Below are 19,853 nucleotides of genomic sequence, written 5' to 3'. Positions count from 1 at the left end.
ATTAAAAGTTATTAACGAGCTTTCTAAGTATTGAAGATAGCCATGTGGTTCCCGTTAGAAACTTTCTGAGCAGAAGCAAAGAAACATTAAATCAGTAGATTCTACAAACGTTTGGGGCACGTGGGAAGCGGGGTGGTGTGTCGAAGTTACCACACGTGAGGCAGGTGCAAGAGAAGGTAAACAAAAACGCGCCCGCGCGATTTTTTTTTTTGTTTTTTTGTTTTTTAATATTTGCATTTTCAAAGTGTCACCCTCGCGCATGTTGCGCGAGCGGTAACTTCAGTGCACTATCGCGCTTCCCACCTGCTCAAGGTGTTTCTAAAATCCACTGATTTAGGGTTTTTGATGGCAGTCAGCTAGTTTCTAAGTGGAAAGATATAAGTTTTCACGAATTAAACGTTATTTAACAATTGTTAGTTTATAATTCGACTTATTCTGACAATTACTCCTCTAAATTAAGTCCCCCTGGCCGTATAGCTTACTTGCACAGACCGCATTAGTATTGATTTCACGTTTTTGTAGAGAAATCTGTAAAGCCTTAAAAAAAAAACACCCTAGGAAATACCATAGGCTTGATCATGTTGTTATACATTTTCTAAAAATACACCGCATCGTTTTTAAGTCACTCTTTTGCATACTTATGCGTAGCCTATACGATGACAGAATATATTGCCTAATTGTTTGCCAGTTCAGCTGCCTATAGTCAGTACTATTTGCTTACTATAAATAGATGCATAATGTGGTTCGAGAAATTATGACTTGATTGCTACCCTATAAGCACCTCACAATAGACGCCTACCTTCGCCCTACTAATGGCGGTAATAAAGCTACAGTATGTAGTATTTTATTGGGCACTGTCCCTTTCGCATGTCAATGACGGATGAGGATGTGCTCTTCACGGTACAGTCCTTCCTCAATATCTTTCCGTTTAGATGGTGACATAGATACAACTGCTCAGAACGAAGCGCCAACACCCATAGACTAAGGTATATGTGGATAAATCTTAGACTATTCGAGTATGCTTTAACATAGACGCCTTAACATACACGACCTGGACAGAGATGCCTTGATACAATTCTTCAGATCAGAGCTATAGAGCCGATTACGTGCAATCAACAAATTGGCGACTACCCAGCTCTTGTATTCGGTTCCTGCTCCGCATCGTACTATACCAAACTTATTCCCTCATCGATAGCCAGAGAGCCGCTATTAGTACGGAACCTGCGTCATTCTTTATATGATGACAGTGATCAAAGTTGCCGACTGAATTTAAAAAAGGTATATTACTTTCGCCTAATAATACTTCTCATACAATTTTATGTAGGACGTAAACATTTGCATCATGATTAAATTAGTAATGAGTGTCTTCACTGAGTGATGAAAAGCCCCTTACACGTTACGCACGTTATCTGTTATGCACACGTTATGCAATGTTATCAACGAACACAAACGAATGTCGAAAAGCACGTACGTTGAACTTGCACCGAGGGAATGGTGACCAGCTGAGCGTTTTGACGAATGCAGTGTTGCCGAGCATCGTAGAACCGAAGACGGCTGGTGTTGCTCGCAAAAAAGTAGCACTTGGAGCCTAATGTGATAAAAGAAAATGAAGAAACAAGAAGACAAGTGTTACAGACATAACACGTTCACATTAACGCGCATTCAAAGACAGGAACGTATTTAGTCATTAATAATCGCTGTAAACGTAAGTGTAACCGTACTAATTATTCATGTAAATCTGTGCAAGAGGGTGCACTATTTAAAAATGACAAAAGCAAAAAGGGGCACGCGGTGGCAGAAATAACTGTTAAATGGAAAAAAAATAATGTTAGGTAATATCTATAGAAGCGTCAGAATTTGTCTGTATTCAGCGTCAACTTGTCTTGTGCTACATTGTCAAGATTTGAGTAGTTTGCAGAGTGAAGATGCCCCGCACTGCTGCGAGAGCGCATGACTACGTCCTACGTCTCATTCGCCAGCGCTCTTGCACAAAAGAGGTGCCAAGTGAAGCCTCGCGATCTCGCAGTCAGCTCGGAGAGATTCGAAGCCGTACAGAAACTTCGCTTGCCTCGACAAAGAGTCACAAAAAAGTTACAAAACACTCACAAAAAAAAAATTAACGCTCAATTGCTACACATTTTGATTACTTCACGACGTTTGAAGCCTGCTCATACTCACCGAATGCTACCCAGCCTTCGTCGCAGTTTCCGAGGTTTCTTTTCAACTGCGTAGCAGATGTACCTGCAGGCGTGGACAGAGAAAACAAAAAGTATAGAAATCAGTAAGGCAAAATCTACGCCACAAAGATTTATCTGTATATTAATCCTGCAGATAACGTAAGGTTACACTTATAATGAACAGCGTGTCCTCAGCCGCGCTGGTAGTTTATAAGCTTTTCTGAGCTCGGGGAAGGATATCTACCGACTTTATTTGTGGGATTAAGATATATAGTTAAACTTATTTTGGCAACGAAAGGGCGAACTCGTCGGTGTTCGTACGACTGTTAAAATGCCTATGGCGATGCACCCTTGAACCGTTTGTATGTTTTTAGTAATAGTATTACTTATTTAGGTTCAGGAAACTGCGGCACCGCAGAGAGGCAAGTAGCCCATAATACCATGTATGCCGGCAGCGCCGCATTTAATGACGATAAAATGACATACACTCTAAGATATTTGTAGTTGGATTTCGATTTACCGACAAAACTTGACGGGTGGAACCAGCTGAACAAGGGAGGAAGGAGACACCGAAAAGACAACCGACCGCAACACAACGTCGTCGACCTCAGCGTTCTATGAACTATTGTTCGACAGCGCAACATTCAGATATTTGCACGTACATTCTGTTTTGATGAAGTCGTTATTCACACTCCCTCGAGTATCAATTTTTTTTCTTATTCGTAGTAAAACCTACATCGACACAGTTTTTTTTTTTTTTTATTCAAATTCATCTTCCATTTACAACACCAGTTTTCAACACGTATCAGGTCACTAGTAACTGTTCTGCCTCTTGTCCACTTTACATAAGTACTTGCGTACTTTACACTTAAGTACTTTACATAAAACACAATCATCGGCAAACAGTCGTATAAGGGATGTTATTTGGTTAGAAATGTCATTAATCTAAGTTAAAAACAATCGTGGTCCTATGATGGAGCCCTAGCTGGGGGACTCCAGTCATCCCATCAACGTCCACACACTGGAGCAGCTGGGACAAATACATTCCCATCAATTTTATAACAGATGAATCTAAATTGAGCATCTTAAGTTTCTGAAGAAGAAACGGGTGTAATCCGTGTCAAGTGCTTTGCGGAAATTCAAGAAAATACAGTTCGTTTGACAGCATTCGTCAATACCAGACACCAATTTGGGAAAAAAACTTAGCAAGCTGTGTCGTTCAAGGATATACCTTACAGAAGAAAAAAAAACCTAGTTGCTCAATTATATCTGAATTGTTTGCGTCTATGTGAAACCATTATTTGTGAATAAAAAACGTGTTCAATAATCTTGCATGAAATAGACGTTAAAAATAGGTCTGTAATTAGAGACGATCTTCTTGGAACCGCCTTTGTGGATATGTAGTACATCGTGAGCTACTTTACAGTCATCTGGTAGGACGCCAGTTGAGAACGACAGGGAGTATGTTAAGTATAAATAGAGAGAAATTGATTAAGCACATCGCTTTAGAGCAGGTGGTGAAATTCCATCAGGACAGCTGGTTTTGGTTTCATCGATGTTCTGCAATAAGGCCTCAATGTCACTTACACTAAATTTGACTTGATGCATTTCGGAAACATCGCTAACGTACAAGGAATAATTGTAACTGCACTGAGGTAAAAGAACGGACTGAAGGTAATTATTTAAGCATGTAACTTTCTCGGCGTCGTATAACATTACCCGCTCATTTTGCACAGCTTAACTAATTCCTACGAAGTCCGGACCAGAATTTGTAACATACTTCCATACGTAACATGCGTAACATACGGAACCTGAACCAAATCATTTTTTTCACGCCAGAGCAGAACCGATATGTTTTTCATGCGGTTTTCGGTTCATACTCGAAGTCAGGTCACGTGAAAAGTACGTGGCGAAAAACACAGTAACTTAAAAAATAAACCGAAAAATGAAAAAAAAAAATTCCCGCAATCCGGAGTTGAGCCGGACCGATATAATTATTTTTTTCATTCCTAGGCAAAACTGACAAATTATTTTTGTGGTGTTTCGTCCATGTGGGAAGTCAAAAAGCGAAAAATGTAGGTAGCGGAAAGCTCTGTAAGGTTCCATTATCAGGTTTTCACGTAACGGTCGTATTCATAATTTATAAAATTCCTCTCGAGAACTCAAACTTAACTATAAATTCTCTAGGATTTCTTGTCTTACGTATTTCTTGAACAAATGCCCACATTATTTCTAACCTTTTCTTGGGGACCGGAAAAAGTTCATCAAAGAAAATTTATAACTAGAACATACCCAATTCGTACGTCAGCAAAAGTGACCAACTAATGAGCCTGTTTGTTGGCAAAACGGTGAGTTGGGCTAGTTGGTTTTTCATCTCGTACTGAAGGCAAAAAACAGGACAAAAAGAGGTATAGACAACACGCCAAGTGTTGTCTATACCGTTCTTTGCCATTGTTTTTTTTTTTTTTGCGTTCAGTTTGAGATTTGTTTGCTTTTTCTTGTCTTCGATTTTGTAGAGTCGTTTTCAATTTACTTTAAACTCATTTATGTCATTGTACAACTGATCGGATAAATATATAGCGATACAAAGGCCGCTGGAGATTTAAGAACCTGCTCTAGTTGCCATCCTGTGGCGCTTCTAATCTGCTTTTAAAATAACTCAGCTGATTGAATAATCTACGCTGCAAACATGGTGAAAGCTGTGCGTCTCCTTGGTGAAATGAACGAGGAATGTTGTGACTCCGAAAAAGAGATCGGCCCCAGTGACCCTGAAGTTGAGTCCCAGGCTCTGCAATCTCTACTGGAGAATCCTGAGAGCGCACACTCTGATGATTCCGGCTCGCTAGAAGGGATGAGATGCGCCGCTTACACGCTGCGGCTGGCAGTTAGGCGCGCCTTGAAATGCTCGGGCTGCTGGCTCATTGTTGAAGAAAGCCGTGCGCTTGTTAAGATATTACGTGTCCAATCTGTTATGTCCCTGATCAGAAAGCTAGGGTTGAAGATACCAGTGCTGAACCGTCCAACGAGGTGTCTTCTGCGCTGAGTGTACATGGATCCCCACTACCGTTTTCTCACCCCTGAGCAAAAGTACCCGGCCACGTTGCGTTTGACAAAGACTTAAAGGCGGATCACAGCTCTGCAATGCGAGCAAGATTCTGCCCTTCTGAAACTGCGGCGGCTCCAGAAGATCCGCAAGGCGCTCCTCAAGGAAAGAGAGGTTGAGGCTAGCATGCACGTTCGAGGTATACAAGGAACCGCGGCTTTCGAGGGACGCTAACTTGTTGCAGTTTTGGGAGGAGAGAAGGGAACGCCACCCAGAACTTGTGATTCGACTCACGTCAGCGTGGAGCGAGCCTTTTCTGCACTGAAGTTCATTTTATCGTTTCAGAGGTGCCCTCTTTCGCCTGGATATGCTTGAGGATGTCCTGCTTCTTCGGTCAGCTGCCTGACATTGAACTGCGTTTTCACCCACGTCCGGAGGTGCCCCAGCTCTAGCTCGTTCATTCCACACAATAAGTTGAGCCTTTGCTTTTTAAATGTTAAACGTTTATAAAATCCCCCCCGCGCTTTTTTTTTTCTTTTGGTACGCCTGTTTTGACCTTCACTGAGGTTAAACAAGGGCAAAGAGGACTGCCCGTTGGCCATTGTTCGATGTCCTTACACTTGTGTAGTTAACATCTTGACGGGTATCCTAACACAAAGGTGGGATACAATACGAACTTGACTGGTCCAGAAGTGAAACTGCTGACATTAGAATGCTCTTTGTGACCTTCACTTGCGAAACTCGTTCTCATTGGATACTTGCTACACGACCAATCAGAACATAGCCACTGACGGCAAAATGGTGCGCACTTTGCTTGGACTCAATAGAACAGTCAATCCTTTGCGTCTGTTCGGGCGGTCCGGTCGTCTCAAGGGCCCTATCGACAACTTGAAAGGTAAGTTTCAACATTACATGTTACTCAGATAAATTTGTTTCCTAGAATTCGCCTTTATAACAGGTGTATGTTCTTTTTTTTTAGACTGTTCGTTTGCAATATGTCACTGCCTAAAAGTGGCAAGAAGCGAAAAATAGATTTGGAATGCCGGACATTCAATGATCAGTGGACAATTGATTATTTATTTGTTCAACATAAGGATAAAGCTTTATGCCTCGGCTGTAAAGAAGCGCTATCAGTATTTAAAAAAATTAGCGCATCTCCACGTGGTGAATGATGTTGATTGGGGCGAAGCTCGGGTGGTGCTGATGATACTGATTTTGGTCATAGGTAGTGCTGATGGTCCCGTTTTCATTCATGTCAGTAGGAGAATGTGTGGTTTTCTTCTTTTAAGAAGATAGATGGGGTGGCAACTTAGAACCCCCAACTCTTTTTTTTTTTTCTTTTTCTTGATACTGATTTTGGTCATAGGTAGTGCTGATGGTGCCGTTTTCATTCATGTCAGTAGAAGAATGTGTGGTTTTCTTCTTTTTCTTTTTGTAAGAGAGATGGGATGGCAACTCAGAACCCCCTACTCTTATTTTTTTTTATTAATACTGATTTGGGTCATAGGTAGTGCTGATTGTGCCGTTTTCATTCATGTCAGTAGTTTTTTTTTTATTTATTTGATGTAGAGAAAGGAAATCAGAGATGTTAGCCTGGAGTTGATCTCCTGACTGGTTACTCTGAGTGGGGAGGGGAGTTAGGGAATGGAAGAGATAAGTATGAAAAGAAGGCGTTCGATCTCAGGCTCACACACACACACACACGCACGCGCAATACATACATTAGAAAAAAAAGGCGTGCAACTTCTGCGACCTTAGGTCAGAATCTTTTGTCAAGGCCTGTTGCTGACAGGAACTTTAGAAGGGCATTCGTTGATTTTGCGGCGTAGCTTTCGTCATCCCATGGTCCGAGAAGATGTTGAAGAGTGAGGGCTGATCCAGTTGTCTGATGAATGTCTTTGTAGAGCTGGTGCCGATTATCAGTATACTTAGGGCATTCAAGTAGTATGTGTTTGATGTCTTCCATGGGACAGTTGGGCGATTCGAGCTTTCCGATGAGATGAAGATAGTAGTTTGTGCAAGACACTTTTAGGCGCAATCTATGAAGAACTGCCTCCCGTCGCCTCTTGAGACCGCGTGAAACTTGGAACATTAAATTTTGTTTAATTATTTTTAAGGACGAGCTTTGGTGGGCGACCGCTCGCTTTCTAATGACGCGCTGCAGTAGATCTCCACAGGAATGCCACAGCTGCACGAATGTCTGATCTTGTAAATGGAGCCATAACTTGCTGAACGAGGTCATGGCCACGTGCAGCCATAGCACCAGCCATCTCATTTCCTTGTACGCTACAGTGGCTAGGTATCCATTGGAAAGAAATTGAATGTCCTAAAAGTTTAGCATCTGCATGAACTTTCAGAATTTGTAGAACTAATTGCCTGTTTGGAGTGTTTCTACGTGGAGACTGCAGCGATTGGAGGGCTGATTTAGAGTCAGTAATAACTGCCCAAGTGCGAGGAGACACATCTAACATCTAACAAAGCTCCTCACGAATAGCTACCAACTCTGCCGCAGTAGAGTACATTCTGTGAGAAAACTTGTGGCCCGCGCTCAGACAGAGCGCCGGGGACGCCAATCCAATCGATGATCCTTCATGTGTAGTCGATGCATCTGTGTATAAATGGCAGGAGGAAGAGTGCCGCGTATATAAAACAGACAAAGAAGCTGACGAAGAACAAATGGAGGGAGCGCTGATTTTTTAATTATTCCTGGGATGTCTGTGTGGAGCACAAGAGGGGGCAACAACCAAGGAGGCGCAGCGAGGATGAGAGAGTCCTGATATGCATCTGGAATGTTCTCTCTGTGATCAATAATGGCCTGTGCAATGCGGCTGTAGAAACACCTCTCCGATATGTCCGCTAGGTGGTGCGAGTCATGCCGTGTAAGGTGCCTTATGTGATTTCGTAGAGTCTCCTGAACGCGAATGGCTCTGATAGGTAGGCAGTGAGTTTCAGCTATTGTATCAATGGTCGAGGTTGAACAAGGTACCCAAGGCATACTCTGAGCGCCTGTGCTTGAAGAAATTCAAGCTTTTTCATGTTTGTCGGACTTAAACCATGCATAACAGGCAAGCTGTAATGGAGAACGCCAACGAATAAGCTGTTATATAAACGCAGAAGTCCAGCTACGATGTTCCCCAAATTGTGCCGCTTATAAACCTCCCTAAACTAATAAATTCAGAAAGCTTCGTCTTAAGATGTTTCAGTTGCGGATTCCATGTTAGGCCCTTGTCTATATAAATTCCAAGAAAATGTCAGTAGAAGTAAAAAATGTGTGGTTTTCTTCTTTTTTTTTTTTTTTTTAAGAAGACAGATGGGATGGCATCTCAGAGCCCCTATTGTTTTTTCCTCTTTCTCTTTTTTTCTTTTTTCATATTTTTTTAATCTTTTTTTTTTTTTTTTTTTTTTTGCTCTCACTGCTGAACTCACGAGCAGGAGCTCCTGCTCGTGAGCTCCTGCTCGTGGCTAGCTCGTAAGGAGCTTCGCCCTAAAAATTCCACTTGCGTCGACACTACCAGCCTCACCATCGTGACAAGTACGACTCTCTGGTGTCAGGAGCCAGAGCCGCGAGGATCAAAAGTTTGAAGAAGAGCCTGGGCACGCAGAAAGACGTCTTCAAGAAGAACGTCTAGGAGAATATGGCTCTGGTTCAGGCCAGCTACTCAATCTCCAAGTTAATCACAGAGAGTGCGCGGCCTTTTACAGTGGCTGACGATCTTCGCCCGGATAAGAAGAATGTATTCAAGGAGCTTAGTCTGTCGGCCCGCACTGTCACAAGGAGAATCGAAGACATGGGTGAACAGTCGTTGAGTACTTTGAAGGGTAGAGCCCGAGCTTTTCAGTGCTTCTCTTTGGCGCTTGACGAAGCAATGACGTTTCTTATACTGCTCATTACTTATCTTTGTGCGGGGAATTGACACCAGGTTTGGAGTGACGGAGGACCTAGCTGCTCTGAAAAGCTTGAAGGGCCCAACACCCAGATAATATATTTTTAACAAGCTATGCGAGTGTCTGGATAGGCTGCAGCTAAAAGGGAAAAACCTGATAGCGCAAGAAATATGATTGCCTGTAAAGCGGCTGTCGTCAGACGCATCAACTCATAAATGACACACCCGGGCGTTGTTGCCCCTATTCATCTTCATTGTATTATCCACCAGCAATCACTGTGTTCCAAAGTGGTGCACTTGGAGTACGTGATGAAGGTAGTCGTACCTACTATCAATTTCATTCGCAGTCACGGCCTGAACCATCGTCAATTTCAACATTTCTTGTCGGAAACAGAAGCTGAGTATGGGGATGCCCTGTACCACACAGAAGTTTGATGGCTCAGCAGAGGAAGAGTTTTGCAACGTTTTTTGTGAGCTTCGTGAGGAGATCACAGTGTTTCTTCGCGGAAAAGGGAAACCTCTCAAAAAGCTTGCTAATCATGATTGGGTGTGGCAGTTGGCACTCCTGGCTGACGTTTCTCAGCACCCGAATGACCTGAATGTAAAGTTTTTTAACATTTTCCTTGCTGCAAGACTTTTGCAGGCGAGACAGCAACGCAACTTCCCACAGAAAGACTGCGAAATCTTACGCGAATTGAAAAGTGAATTTGAAGGTAGGTTTGCGGACTTTACGAAGCATTCGAGCGACATTTGTTTATTTCAAAATCCATTTAATGCAGACCTTAGCCAGGTTCGAGAGTGTTACCAGATAGAGCTGGCCGATCTGCAAACAGATAATGATTTGAAGAGCGCATTTGCAGCAAACGACCTCATTACATTTTATGCTGGCCTTGTGGATTCTATGTTCATGAATCTTAAGAAACTCGCAGCCACCATGATTACTGTGTTCGGGAGCACATATGTCTGAGAGCAGACTTTTTCCCGAATGAAGTGCATAAAATCCAACTTGCGCTCACGAATGACTGACGAATGACTGACAAAACATTGTGGAGAACCTCCACAATGTTGTGCGACTCGCAGTTAGTAGCTTGGCAGTGGATGTCCGTAGTTTGGCGAGCGCAGTTTGACACCAGAAGTCTCACTGAAAGGAGTCTCTTTATTTTCGCGGAAATGGTGTATCTCATGTCGTGTGTCGTGAAACAAATAAACTGTTCATTTTCGATTTATGTGCGTCAATGTTAGTCGACAGTGCAAGTGCTTTTTTTTTACCCCCCCCCCCCCCTCCCCGCTGCTTGCCGTCCGGCCAATTCCAACTTAGGTTCGCGGCGACTCGGCCTGCTGCGCCAAAAGGTTGCCGACCACTGCCGTAGGGCGATCCCTTGAACGTTTTGGCATTTAAAAAAATATTCCTTTTTTTTTTTTTTTGCTGGTTTGTTTTTACGAGGCGAGGTTTATTATGATTGGTCGCTTAACGTTATGACGGCCAACCCGATGCGCCCTTTCTATGGTTTTTAGTTGAATTTCCAGGTTTTTTGTACAAATGTCTTAGGCAATCCATCCATATTTCGGCGTGAGTGCTATCGTGTATACCATAAAAGAGCAAATTTTTCCTACGACTTCTATTTTCAAGGTCAACGTTCTTGTAAACGTTTTTCAGTAAGACGCCGGATTCGATTTTCTTGGACCGTCACTAATTTATTAACATCCTTGATCTGTCCCTTGGTTTTGTTAAGTTTGTTGATTAGTTCTTTCATCATAGTTTCGTGCTTGCCAAATCGGAGGTCAATGTTATCTAGCTCCTGTATATTGTTAGTTTGATCACGTCGTATGGTCTGTAGTAGTTCTATTCCGAATTCCGTGAAAGGACTAGGGTTTAGCTCCATGCCACCGGAAAGTAAGAGCAATACAATGAGGTACAGCGCATAGCGTGCAAAAGGCGAAAACGACTCCGACGCGCCGCACGATAAAGACCGTCTCAGCACGATCAAGTCCGTCTTCTATACTCACAACAGACGCACATGCAGACGCAGCGTTTTAAGCCAGCTACAACAGCGCCATCTTCCGAGTGCCGTCTGCTCCCAAAGTGTGACGCTACATTGGGCTACAAGCTAGACTCTCAAACAGATTACGTCACGCAGGGCCACCCCTCGCTTTGCTCCATTTCGCTCGTGGAAACTTTATTATAACCTCAGGCCAGAACGCGCACCAAGCCTCATCAGAATCTTCAAGGGTTGGCCAGGTGACCGCCCCCCGCTCTCAATGTGGAGCTCCACAACGGCACGTCCGATTTTGGCTAGTATTGTCGGGTTCTCTTTAACAGGCGGCACTGAAGATGGTGTCTGCCATTGCTGGCTTCAAAAGACTGCCTTCGAGCGTTTGTAAATAAAAAAAGACGCTTCGTTGCCATTGTTTCGCTGACCATAGAAGTCGGTCTTTAGGGTGCGGAAAGAGATGGCAAGTGGCGAGATCAGTTGCGCACTTGGACTTTTTCGCCGTGCTTTCAATTAGTAGAACGTGAACAAAAGAAGTTCGAAACCAGCACTCATTGCAGATGGCAAATTTTCTCATATCTTCCTAATATTTTCACAAGTCTTAACAAATATGATTATATTAGCAGGCAATTTGGAAGAATTATTTGGTACTGCAACATAAAGCTAAACTACCGACGCCATTTTTTTTTCGACTCACGCGCTTCAGGATGGCAAAACAAGCTGCTTCAAGAAATAAAAATGCGACTGTGAAATCTTTGCGGCTCTCCTCCACGCCGAGCTCCTCCTTGCTTTATGTTTGCGCTAATATAGATAGCGGAGGTATTTTTTAGAAATTTAAAGGTTTTGCAACTTGTGAAAACAAATGTTAATTACTTTCCACAATTATGTTGCTGTTGTTGTTGTTGTTTTACGGTGATTTCAGACACATTTCGTTGCTGTTCTTGGAACGTAAAAAAAAAATGTAAAGCTCAAAAGTTTTAGCAAGCACAGTTTAAAAAGGGGATCTCTAACTGAAAAACGGCGATACGCCTGCACGCGGAGAAATTAGACATGGCACTCGCGGAGTTGGCGGGCTCCGCCAAATACGTAATACGAACAATCATTCGTGTCTGAAGTTGTCGAGTGCTTTATTTGTTCCAATGTACAAGAAGAAAGGATAAAAAATACGCCGGTCAGCCCCTACCCGTTCAAGAATTTCACAACCTAAAGAGTGCAACTCTGGTGTCCAGGTGGTACTTTCCGCACCAGGTCAACTGAAGAAGCTCTGTGAAGATCAATAGCCCCTCTTCAAAACCCCATCAAGTAACATGGGCGGTCATCATTTCTTCTGCACCAAGCGTGTGGATCGATCCCGAACTCCCACCGAAAGCTGACGCAGCACTCGTACTCGATCCGAACTGAGCCTAGTTCACGCCGAACCCTGACGAAATCCTCGTATCCAGTGGATGCTCAGGGTACGAGCCCAAACTATGGCGGGCTCGAATATTTGACGCGGTATCTACTAAATGGCGCGCACGATTTTTTAAAAGGGTCTATTCGCCATAACAACATAAACAAAGAATTACAAACATGCACAGAAGTACGTCAACTGCTGCAACGGTGTTGCTTGGAAGATCAGTTTACGTAGTGGAAAGTGTCTGTCGGTCAATGCGGCCCATATGTGTTAACGTCAGACCACGGAAATATGCCCTGTCCCTAAAATCTTTAACAGAAAGGCATCTAGCAATATATGTAAAAGATCATACAAACCCCCACCCTAAAGCCTTTTCGTGACCAGGGAGCGTGACCAGAAAGTGAGTGGTTTTGTCAAAAACAAATTTGCATACCTCAGCCGCTGCATTATATAAATTCTGTAGAACGTTATACGCTCGCACGCCTTTAAAATATCGAGTACGAATGAGGGGTATTTGAAGGTATTAAAGGGGTCACGAGAGCATGAGTTTTAAATTCGAACTTCAGTACCTCAAAGATGCCACACACAGCTGAAATATTATAGAGCGTTTGGAAGTTAGGCGTTTTACCATTTTGCGGTGATAACATTAATAATAAACTTTGGTTTTCAGTCAGAAAATCTAAATTATTTTTAACACACTGGCACTTTCACAGATCCTCAATCTTTAAACAGAAAAAGAAAAAAAAAAAGAGGTTGCTTCGTGCGTGGCAGGATTCGCAATGCACTCGGCTGCCACACGGAGGAGCCGAATTCGACGCCCCTTCGTCCATTTCCGTTCTTTTGTTAATCTTTGATCTCCTGAAAAATGTCAGCACGTACCGAGTGTACAAGGGAGAGAGGTAACCGGCTGCTCTGGATCAGTCGTCCCGCCGACGCAGAATGTGGGGTAATTTTGGCTTTTATCGGGTTTTATGTGAAGGAAAACAAGAACGGGCATATTTTCCAACTTCGAGGAGCATGCGCGTAAACCGAATATTTATTTATTTATTTATTTCAATACCTTCAAGGCGAGCAGCATTACAAAGGGGAGTGGGGTGTCAATAGAGCAACAAAAACATATATATGCATACTTGAGCAAAACAATTTAGTCGCAGCACTGAACCATAAAAATTAATACCAGCAGTTTTCAACAAATGGTCTACTTGGGTCGCGGCAATGGGGGTGGCGAGGTGGTTCCAATCCAAAGAAGTTTGAGGGATAAAGGACAGTTAAACGTGTCACTTCTATATAGCGGTACGCATACCTTATATGAGTGATGATGATAAAACGGGCATGAAGGGATGAGACATGGGGGAAGGGATTAGAAGACACTGACTAAGAGATGGGCTAGTGTGAAATAGTTTATGGAAAATACACAATCAAGCTATTAATTAAAATATGGCAACCAACCAATTCCTGAACATGTAGGAGCCCTACGTTTCGAACCGACTTGGCTCTTCGTCAGGGGCGACTGTGGCCGTTGAGGAGCGGCGTTTTTCGGTCTTCTTTTTCTTCTCTTAGAGATGTGGCGCTTTTCTCGATCTTCTTTTTTCACGAATATGGCGAAGCCCGTTCACATACACTGTTGGTAAAGCACCCAGGCACCTGGGTGCTTTACCAAATGCAATATTAAACATAGTCGACTAAAACAATCCGCAGTTTAGGTCACAGTTGTTTACGGAGGCATGTTTGGGGATTTTTACAAAGATTGGATCGACGAATAATAAATAGTAGTTGGAATGTCGTTTTCCCGACTTGCGAATATATCAGAATAAAAAAAATTATAGAAACTCTCTTTTGAATACTTTGAGAATGAGAGTGGTTCAAAAACGCCGCACACGACAGTCGTCAAAACCCACCATCGGCATTTACTCTTTTTTAGCATATTTAGAGGCTTAAAACTCATAGCCAGTGCGAATACCTTTCACTGACAGTGTTCTAACTAAAAGAAGGGTGTGAAGAGAACGCGACGCGAGAACAAGCAAAAAATTGTAAAGGTTTTCTTTTTATACAGCGTGCTGAAATGGAACGAAAAGTGAAAACCCTCTCTGTTTCATAGTTTATTTCTCAGTACTCGTAAATGATAAAAACACAAACTTGCATAATTTGGAGGGCAACGAAAGGTTCTACGCGTGTTATTACTTTCACAGCAATACTAAACATAGTCGACTCGAACAAAAATCCGCAATTTAGGTCACAGTTGTTCGCGGATTAATGTTTGAGGTGTTTTACAAAGATTGAGCTTGAGAGTGATTTAAAAACGCCACAATGGACAATCGTCAAAACCTCGTCGTTCGTTCCCGCTTCTTTGAGATTTTTTTTTTTTTTTTTTTTGTCAGAAACTAAACATGTCAGGACATTAAAATAAAAAGGGTTGTTCTTCTTGGAACATGCGCCACGAATTATAAAAATTTGAAGCAAAATAAGAAGTACGACTACACCTCGTTGCTTGAATCCTAATGAAACCGCCCATATGTAAACGTTTTTTTAGCAGGGAAGTATTAATAACGGCGTTGAGCATGTTAAAGTAATATAAAATTCGATTTGTTTGAAGTAATTTTTTTATAAATATATGCACGTGACGGGGTACGAATCTTTTTTTCTTTTTCTGGCAAAACTATTTCTCGTAATGGCCAGAACAAATATTTTAATGTGTTTCTGCATGCTTGCATGTACTAGCTATAGCCACCGACAGCATGAGAACAGCAAGGCGTCTTCTTTAGAAGCCCAGCTATTGTGTCTGGAATGTGGCCGGAACGCGTTTGTCCGTGGTGTATTTACCGCGCCCAAAAAAACTGGTCCCTCGATTTCCGCCTGATGACGCCACAGAAGTGTCATGCCGTCGCCGGTTGCGCAGCTGTGGTATTTGTGGCAGACGCCTGTTCTACTGCAGGTCGCTCTCCAGTTCCACAGTCCACGGAAGTTTCGGCAGCAGGGGTTAAGACGCCGCGATGACAGCGACACTTGCGTTCGCTCGTGCTTTTCGCCAGCATTTCCACGACCAACCGCCAGGATCGCGACACCCGACAGCATGACACTCCGGCTTCTGTGACGTCATTTGTTGCCTCTTCAGGACAGCTTTTGGTATACGGGCAGGATAGGACGTCGGAGACGCGTTCGTCGCCTTTTATATCAGGGGTTGGGCTGCGAGTGCACACTCAAGGCCTACGAGACGCTTCATCGAAGGTAGAAAGCTCGCGCTGGACAACTGAAAGACCTCCCTGTTTGTGATCAGCGCGGCTATAAGCCCCTGCACGTGCATGTGCACGTGCGAAGTCGGCAACATTTGAGAAGCTGCGTTCGAATCTTTCATAATGCGGGACCACGCCGAAGACAGCGGGGCGCGGAGGTGGAAGATGTCGGGCGACAGCATAGTTATTCTAATGTACGCTAGAGGTCCAACTGGCGCTAGTGTGCTGACGCGAATCGAAGCAGAAGCAACCAGTCGGAAATTGTCTTCCGGTAATGCATTTTATATAAGTAAACGAGCGCATTTGCTCCCTGCGCTCGATTATAAGAGAAAATATCACGCATAATTCGTACGTACTAGGTAGCTTGGAACATTTCTCAGTCAGGCAGACGAGATAATTGGTCAGCTACGACGACTTTCATTCAGAGTCATGCCGTTAAACACGGCGCTGAAACAGCTTCATACACGCATTCATGTGCACTGTTGGACACTGTTAGCGCGAACGCGACGTCAGGGCTTCTCAGCATGAAGGATATACGCGCCAAACGAACGAAGGACATCTGGAAAACCAAGAGAGGCGGCAAAAACTACGCAGTGGATCAGTAACTCCCTGCACATGTACGATCAAAATTAATTGGAGGCCACGTAATATAGTCCGATTTGCAATAAAAAAGAGTACTTCTTTATTATTTTCGCTCTTAAATATGCCCAAGATGCTTGCTCTGCCTTCAAAGCATCACCTGATGCTCGAAATTTTTGAAATTAGGAAAACGTCAGAAAACAGGTGCTCGATAAAAGCTGCCCGGCATAAAAAAATAATCAAAAGAAATACCTTTCATAGCCCACGTACGTTATTCTTTACGTTTCGAACGTTTTTAAGCACTCGATGCACGACGGGGTCCTTTTCATATAGTGACAGGACCGGTACATTAGGAATATATAAGCGTTACCGGAATGCTGGAGAAACTTGAACTAACTCTACATTCTGTTCGATTGTTATTTTTTCTTAGAATCGTCACTCCTTTTTATACAGCTGCTATAGAACAGAAGTTTAGGTTTGAAATATAGCGAAGTTTAACATCGTTCACTGGTGAATACAAATGCTGTATATAAAACTATTACACTCTTACAATGCTAACAAAGGTACATAGTATTTGGTACGGCCGAAATAACAAAAGTTATCCGTTATTTTCCGGCGAAGAGAGAACATGCACGCGCGTTTTTCCATAGGAATGCACAGGAGCACCGCAAAAGTAGGCTGGTTGCTGTCTGCTTCAATTTGCGTTCCGGAAGTTGCATAGAAAATAACGCCAGTTCAACCTCTAGCGTGCATTGCAATAACTGTGAGGGCGACAGACACGGGCTCTTCTGATTTCCCCTGGCCTGGCCTATGCCTGGTTGAAGCCCTATACATCAGCCGACGCCGTCTTTCCCAGTGCGCCAACCAAACGCCGACGCCGATCCACCTGAGGTCCACCAGCCTCATCCTCGTCCTGACTGACCAACACTTCATTGCCCAAACATCCAAAGCAGCCAGCCCTCAGTCAACAGATCAGTTTCGTCCGTTAACTATTTACTCTTTTTCATAAATCGCTCCAAAATGTTTTACTGCTTCTTTGAACCCTGACTGTGAGACGAATATATCTTGTTGTCACTCCCCAAAGAACACTTCCTCTTGTAATTTGAATGTTTAGGTTTTTATGTGTGTGTGCAAATGGGCCTCGTTTACATTCACTGCGAGAATCAAGTATCCCGATAAATTATTAGCACTCCTAACCGCCCCCAAATCATCGCACTGCTCATCCTGTCAGTGACTCTAGGCATCACAATGATTGTTTGAGCGAGCTCTCTAAATAAACGCCTGTGGGGCAGGCGACTGGGTGCCTGATGTGGTGAAGTACGAGACACGACGAGGTTTCATTGTTTCATTACCTTTAGGTAAAACAAGATGACGTCACTTATCATTAACCAAGCACGTCGACAACACGTACATCGCTCAAGTGTCAGTTTTTGAGAATGAGCAAGACGACGAAGTCCAGATAAAGCATGTGATAACTCGTGCTGTTGATGAACATGTGAGGTCAGCGATAACTGCCAATCCAATGTCCGGCAGACCCCGCGTAAAAGGGATCTGACGTGAACGTTTCACAGCCTTGGCGCGTTATTTAATGTTCGCCAAAGTCTCACGCACGCCGTGATGTTTACCATCAGCATTCGTCAGGCTCCACCAGTCAGGACCGGGTTCGGACCTACACACTGAAGATTTGTCTAGCCTCGATATGATATCCGAGCTAAAACTGGCAACACTCGACGCATTAACGCGTGTCCTTGGTAGGGAAAACAAACTACATGGCTCTACTCTTCTCACGTAAACGCGCGCGTGATTAACGAGCATGCCAAAGCACACACATTTTATCCTGAGCAAGAACAAGGCTGCAAGTGCGACATTATGGCGTTCGCGCTTAGGCGCGAGCAACAGCTGGCCTGACAACCTTGAAAGTCAAAAGCTGCCGTTTCTAGCCTTTACTGTGGCTTATTTGTATAGAGCTTTAGGCCGTTGTTCTTTAGCCGTAAGCAGAAATCATAAAGAACAAAGGCCGTGGGCAACATTCTTCGATTCCCATCGCCAACGACCGACATCCCGAAGAATGCCTCGTGCACAAAGGCAAACAAACGCTCCTCTTTCTGTCTCTGCAGCCCTATATGTATGAGGATTCGGCAAAAAAAAAGGCCAATAAAGTGACTCGTTTGGCTGCTGCGCCCACAACTCGTGGTTCGCGCACAGAAAAATACCTCTGAGTCATATGCACTTTACGTAAGGCCTCGCAAAAGCCCTTTCGTCCATGAGTCAAATAAACCGAAACCATGCCACTCAGATCAGTGCCAACCGGTTCCCAGAATGCATCGCGCGCGGAGTTGCATGCTGGAATTTATGAGTGGTCTATTAATTGCTACCAGAAGAGTCACCGTGTTCCCCACGTGAGCATGCCAGTGACGCTAATCTTTTTCTTTTCTGCCTGTGGCATTCACACTCCCCCCCCCCCCCCCCCCCCCCCCCGCTTCCTTGACGATATGTATCTTGATTGCACCGTTTTAAAAATAAGAAGTCGCGCATTTGGATAATGTTTGTTTTGTTGTACTTCGCGAAGAATTTTGATCAAGCTGGCGCCATTATTAGGTGAAACCAATCTCTCTCTACTGCACATTGAAACACATCTATGTCTTCTCAAACAGCTACCTAATGTGAGTTTAGGTCCACGAAGTGCGTCGGCTTTGTAAAGACACATGCGACACATTCACGCGGCACAGTTATAGCATGCATGCCCTTGAGTGATCGAGCAATATCCACCTGCGCGCAAGAAACAAATCCCGAATCTCAAAATATCAAGTATATTTGTCGAAAGCGCTTCCACGAGGACATCCAAATTGCGTTTTGTAGACATCGAGGCAGTTGGCACCAAGCAGCCATACCTCGCTTATATAGTCGGACTCACCTGCCATCAGAAGAAAGCCTGCAAAGAGGAACCACATTGTAGTCGCAATCAGTGCCCGTGGGATGGAGTTTCGTGTACGGCAGAACCTTCGTCCAGTTACCTTCAACGAACTGGTTGAACGGAAGAGGTTAGGCTGCTGCGGTGAAGCACTTGCAACGCTGCCTTCGACGCGGCACAGCCCATCGTATCCTATAGTTCGTCCTCCCGATAACGGAGGGGCGACAAACGCCGATATGAAAGAACAATGGTTGACCATGGCTGGTATAAGAGGAGAACGTACATATTTTATCTGAAGACACGATAACGATGATTACGCTCGATGAAAACGGTGTTAGAAGCTCTCCAAATGTGCGGCCTCTAGGGACAAATTAAGCTATGTTCCACCATGGTCGCTGACAGGTTAAGAACCCAGTAGATGCTCTGCCTCCAGTACGCGCTCGTTGACAGGCTGCGCGTGCGTCAAAGCATTATAGAAAGCAGGAAGCTTGAACCAGAGGCGGAGCATTGTCCCCGATTGTATTAACCCTTCCAGAAATGGGCTTGAATGCACGGCCATCCCTGTCTACTGGGTTGTGGAACGTCCTTTTTGAACATGCACAGCAGCGCTCTTCAACGGAATATCAGACGCTGCGTATGCGTCCA

The 19,853-nt window shown here is 43.9% G+C and overlaps 1 protein-coding gene across 3 annotated transcripts in view; it reads right to left on the bottom strand.

The window, feature by feature from the left end:
• The window catches only part of LOC8051753 (macrophage mannose receptor 1), a 181,311-nt gene extending 161,869 nt beyond the window's left edge, over positions 1-19,442 (bottom strand). For 2 of the 3 annotated variants that reach the window (XM_040217406.2, XM_040217408.1), the window contains exons 1-3: positions 19,212-19,426; positions 2,179-2,241; positions 1,472-1,588 (exon numbers count right to left, since the gene is read on the bottom strand). In XM_040217406.2, coding sequence (XP_040073340.1) covers positions 1,472-1,588; positions 2,179-2,241; positions 19,212-19,248 — 217 coding nt within the window. In that variant the 5' untranslated portion in view covers positions 19,249-19,426. Of the gene's footprint in view, positions 1-1,471; positions 1,589-2,178; positions 2,242-19,211 lie in introns of all 3 variants that reach the window. The other variant, XM_040217407.2, reaches the window with a different exon arrangement.
• Positions 19,443-19,853: the final 411 nt, after the last annotated feature.

This window comes from Ixodes scapularis, unplaced genomic scaffold (assembly GCF_016920785.2).
Source record: "Ixodes scapularis isolate PalLabHiFi unplaced genomic scaffold, ASM1692078v2 PGA_scaffold0__279_contigs__length_252992795, whole genome shotgun sequence".
Taxonomy (NCBI): domain Eukaryota; kingdom Metazoa; phylum Arthropoda; class Arachnida; order Ixodida; family Ixodidae; genus Ixodes; species Ixodes scapularis.
Note: the sequence above shows the minus strand (reverse complement) of the source record. Positions and strands in the feature narration are given on the sequence as shown.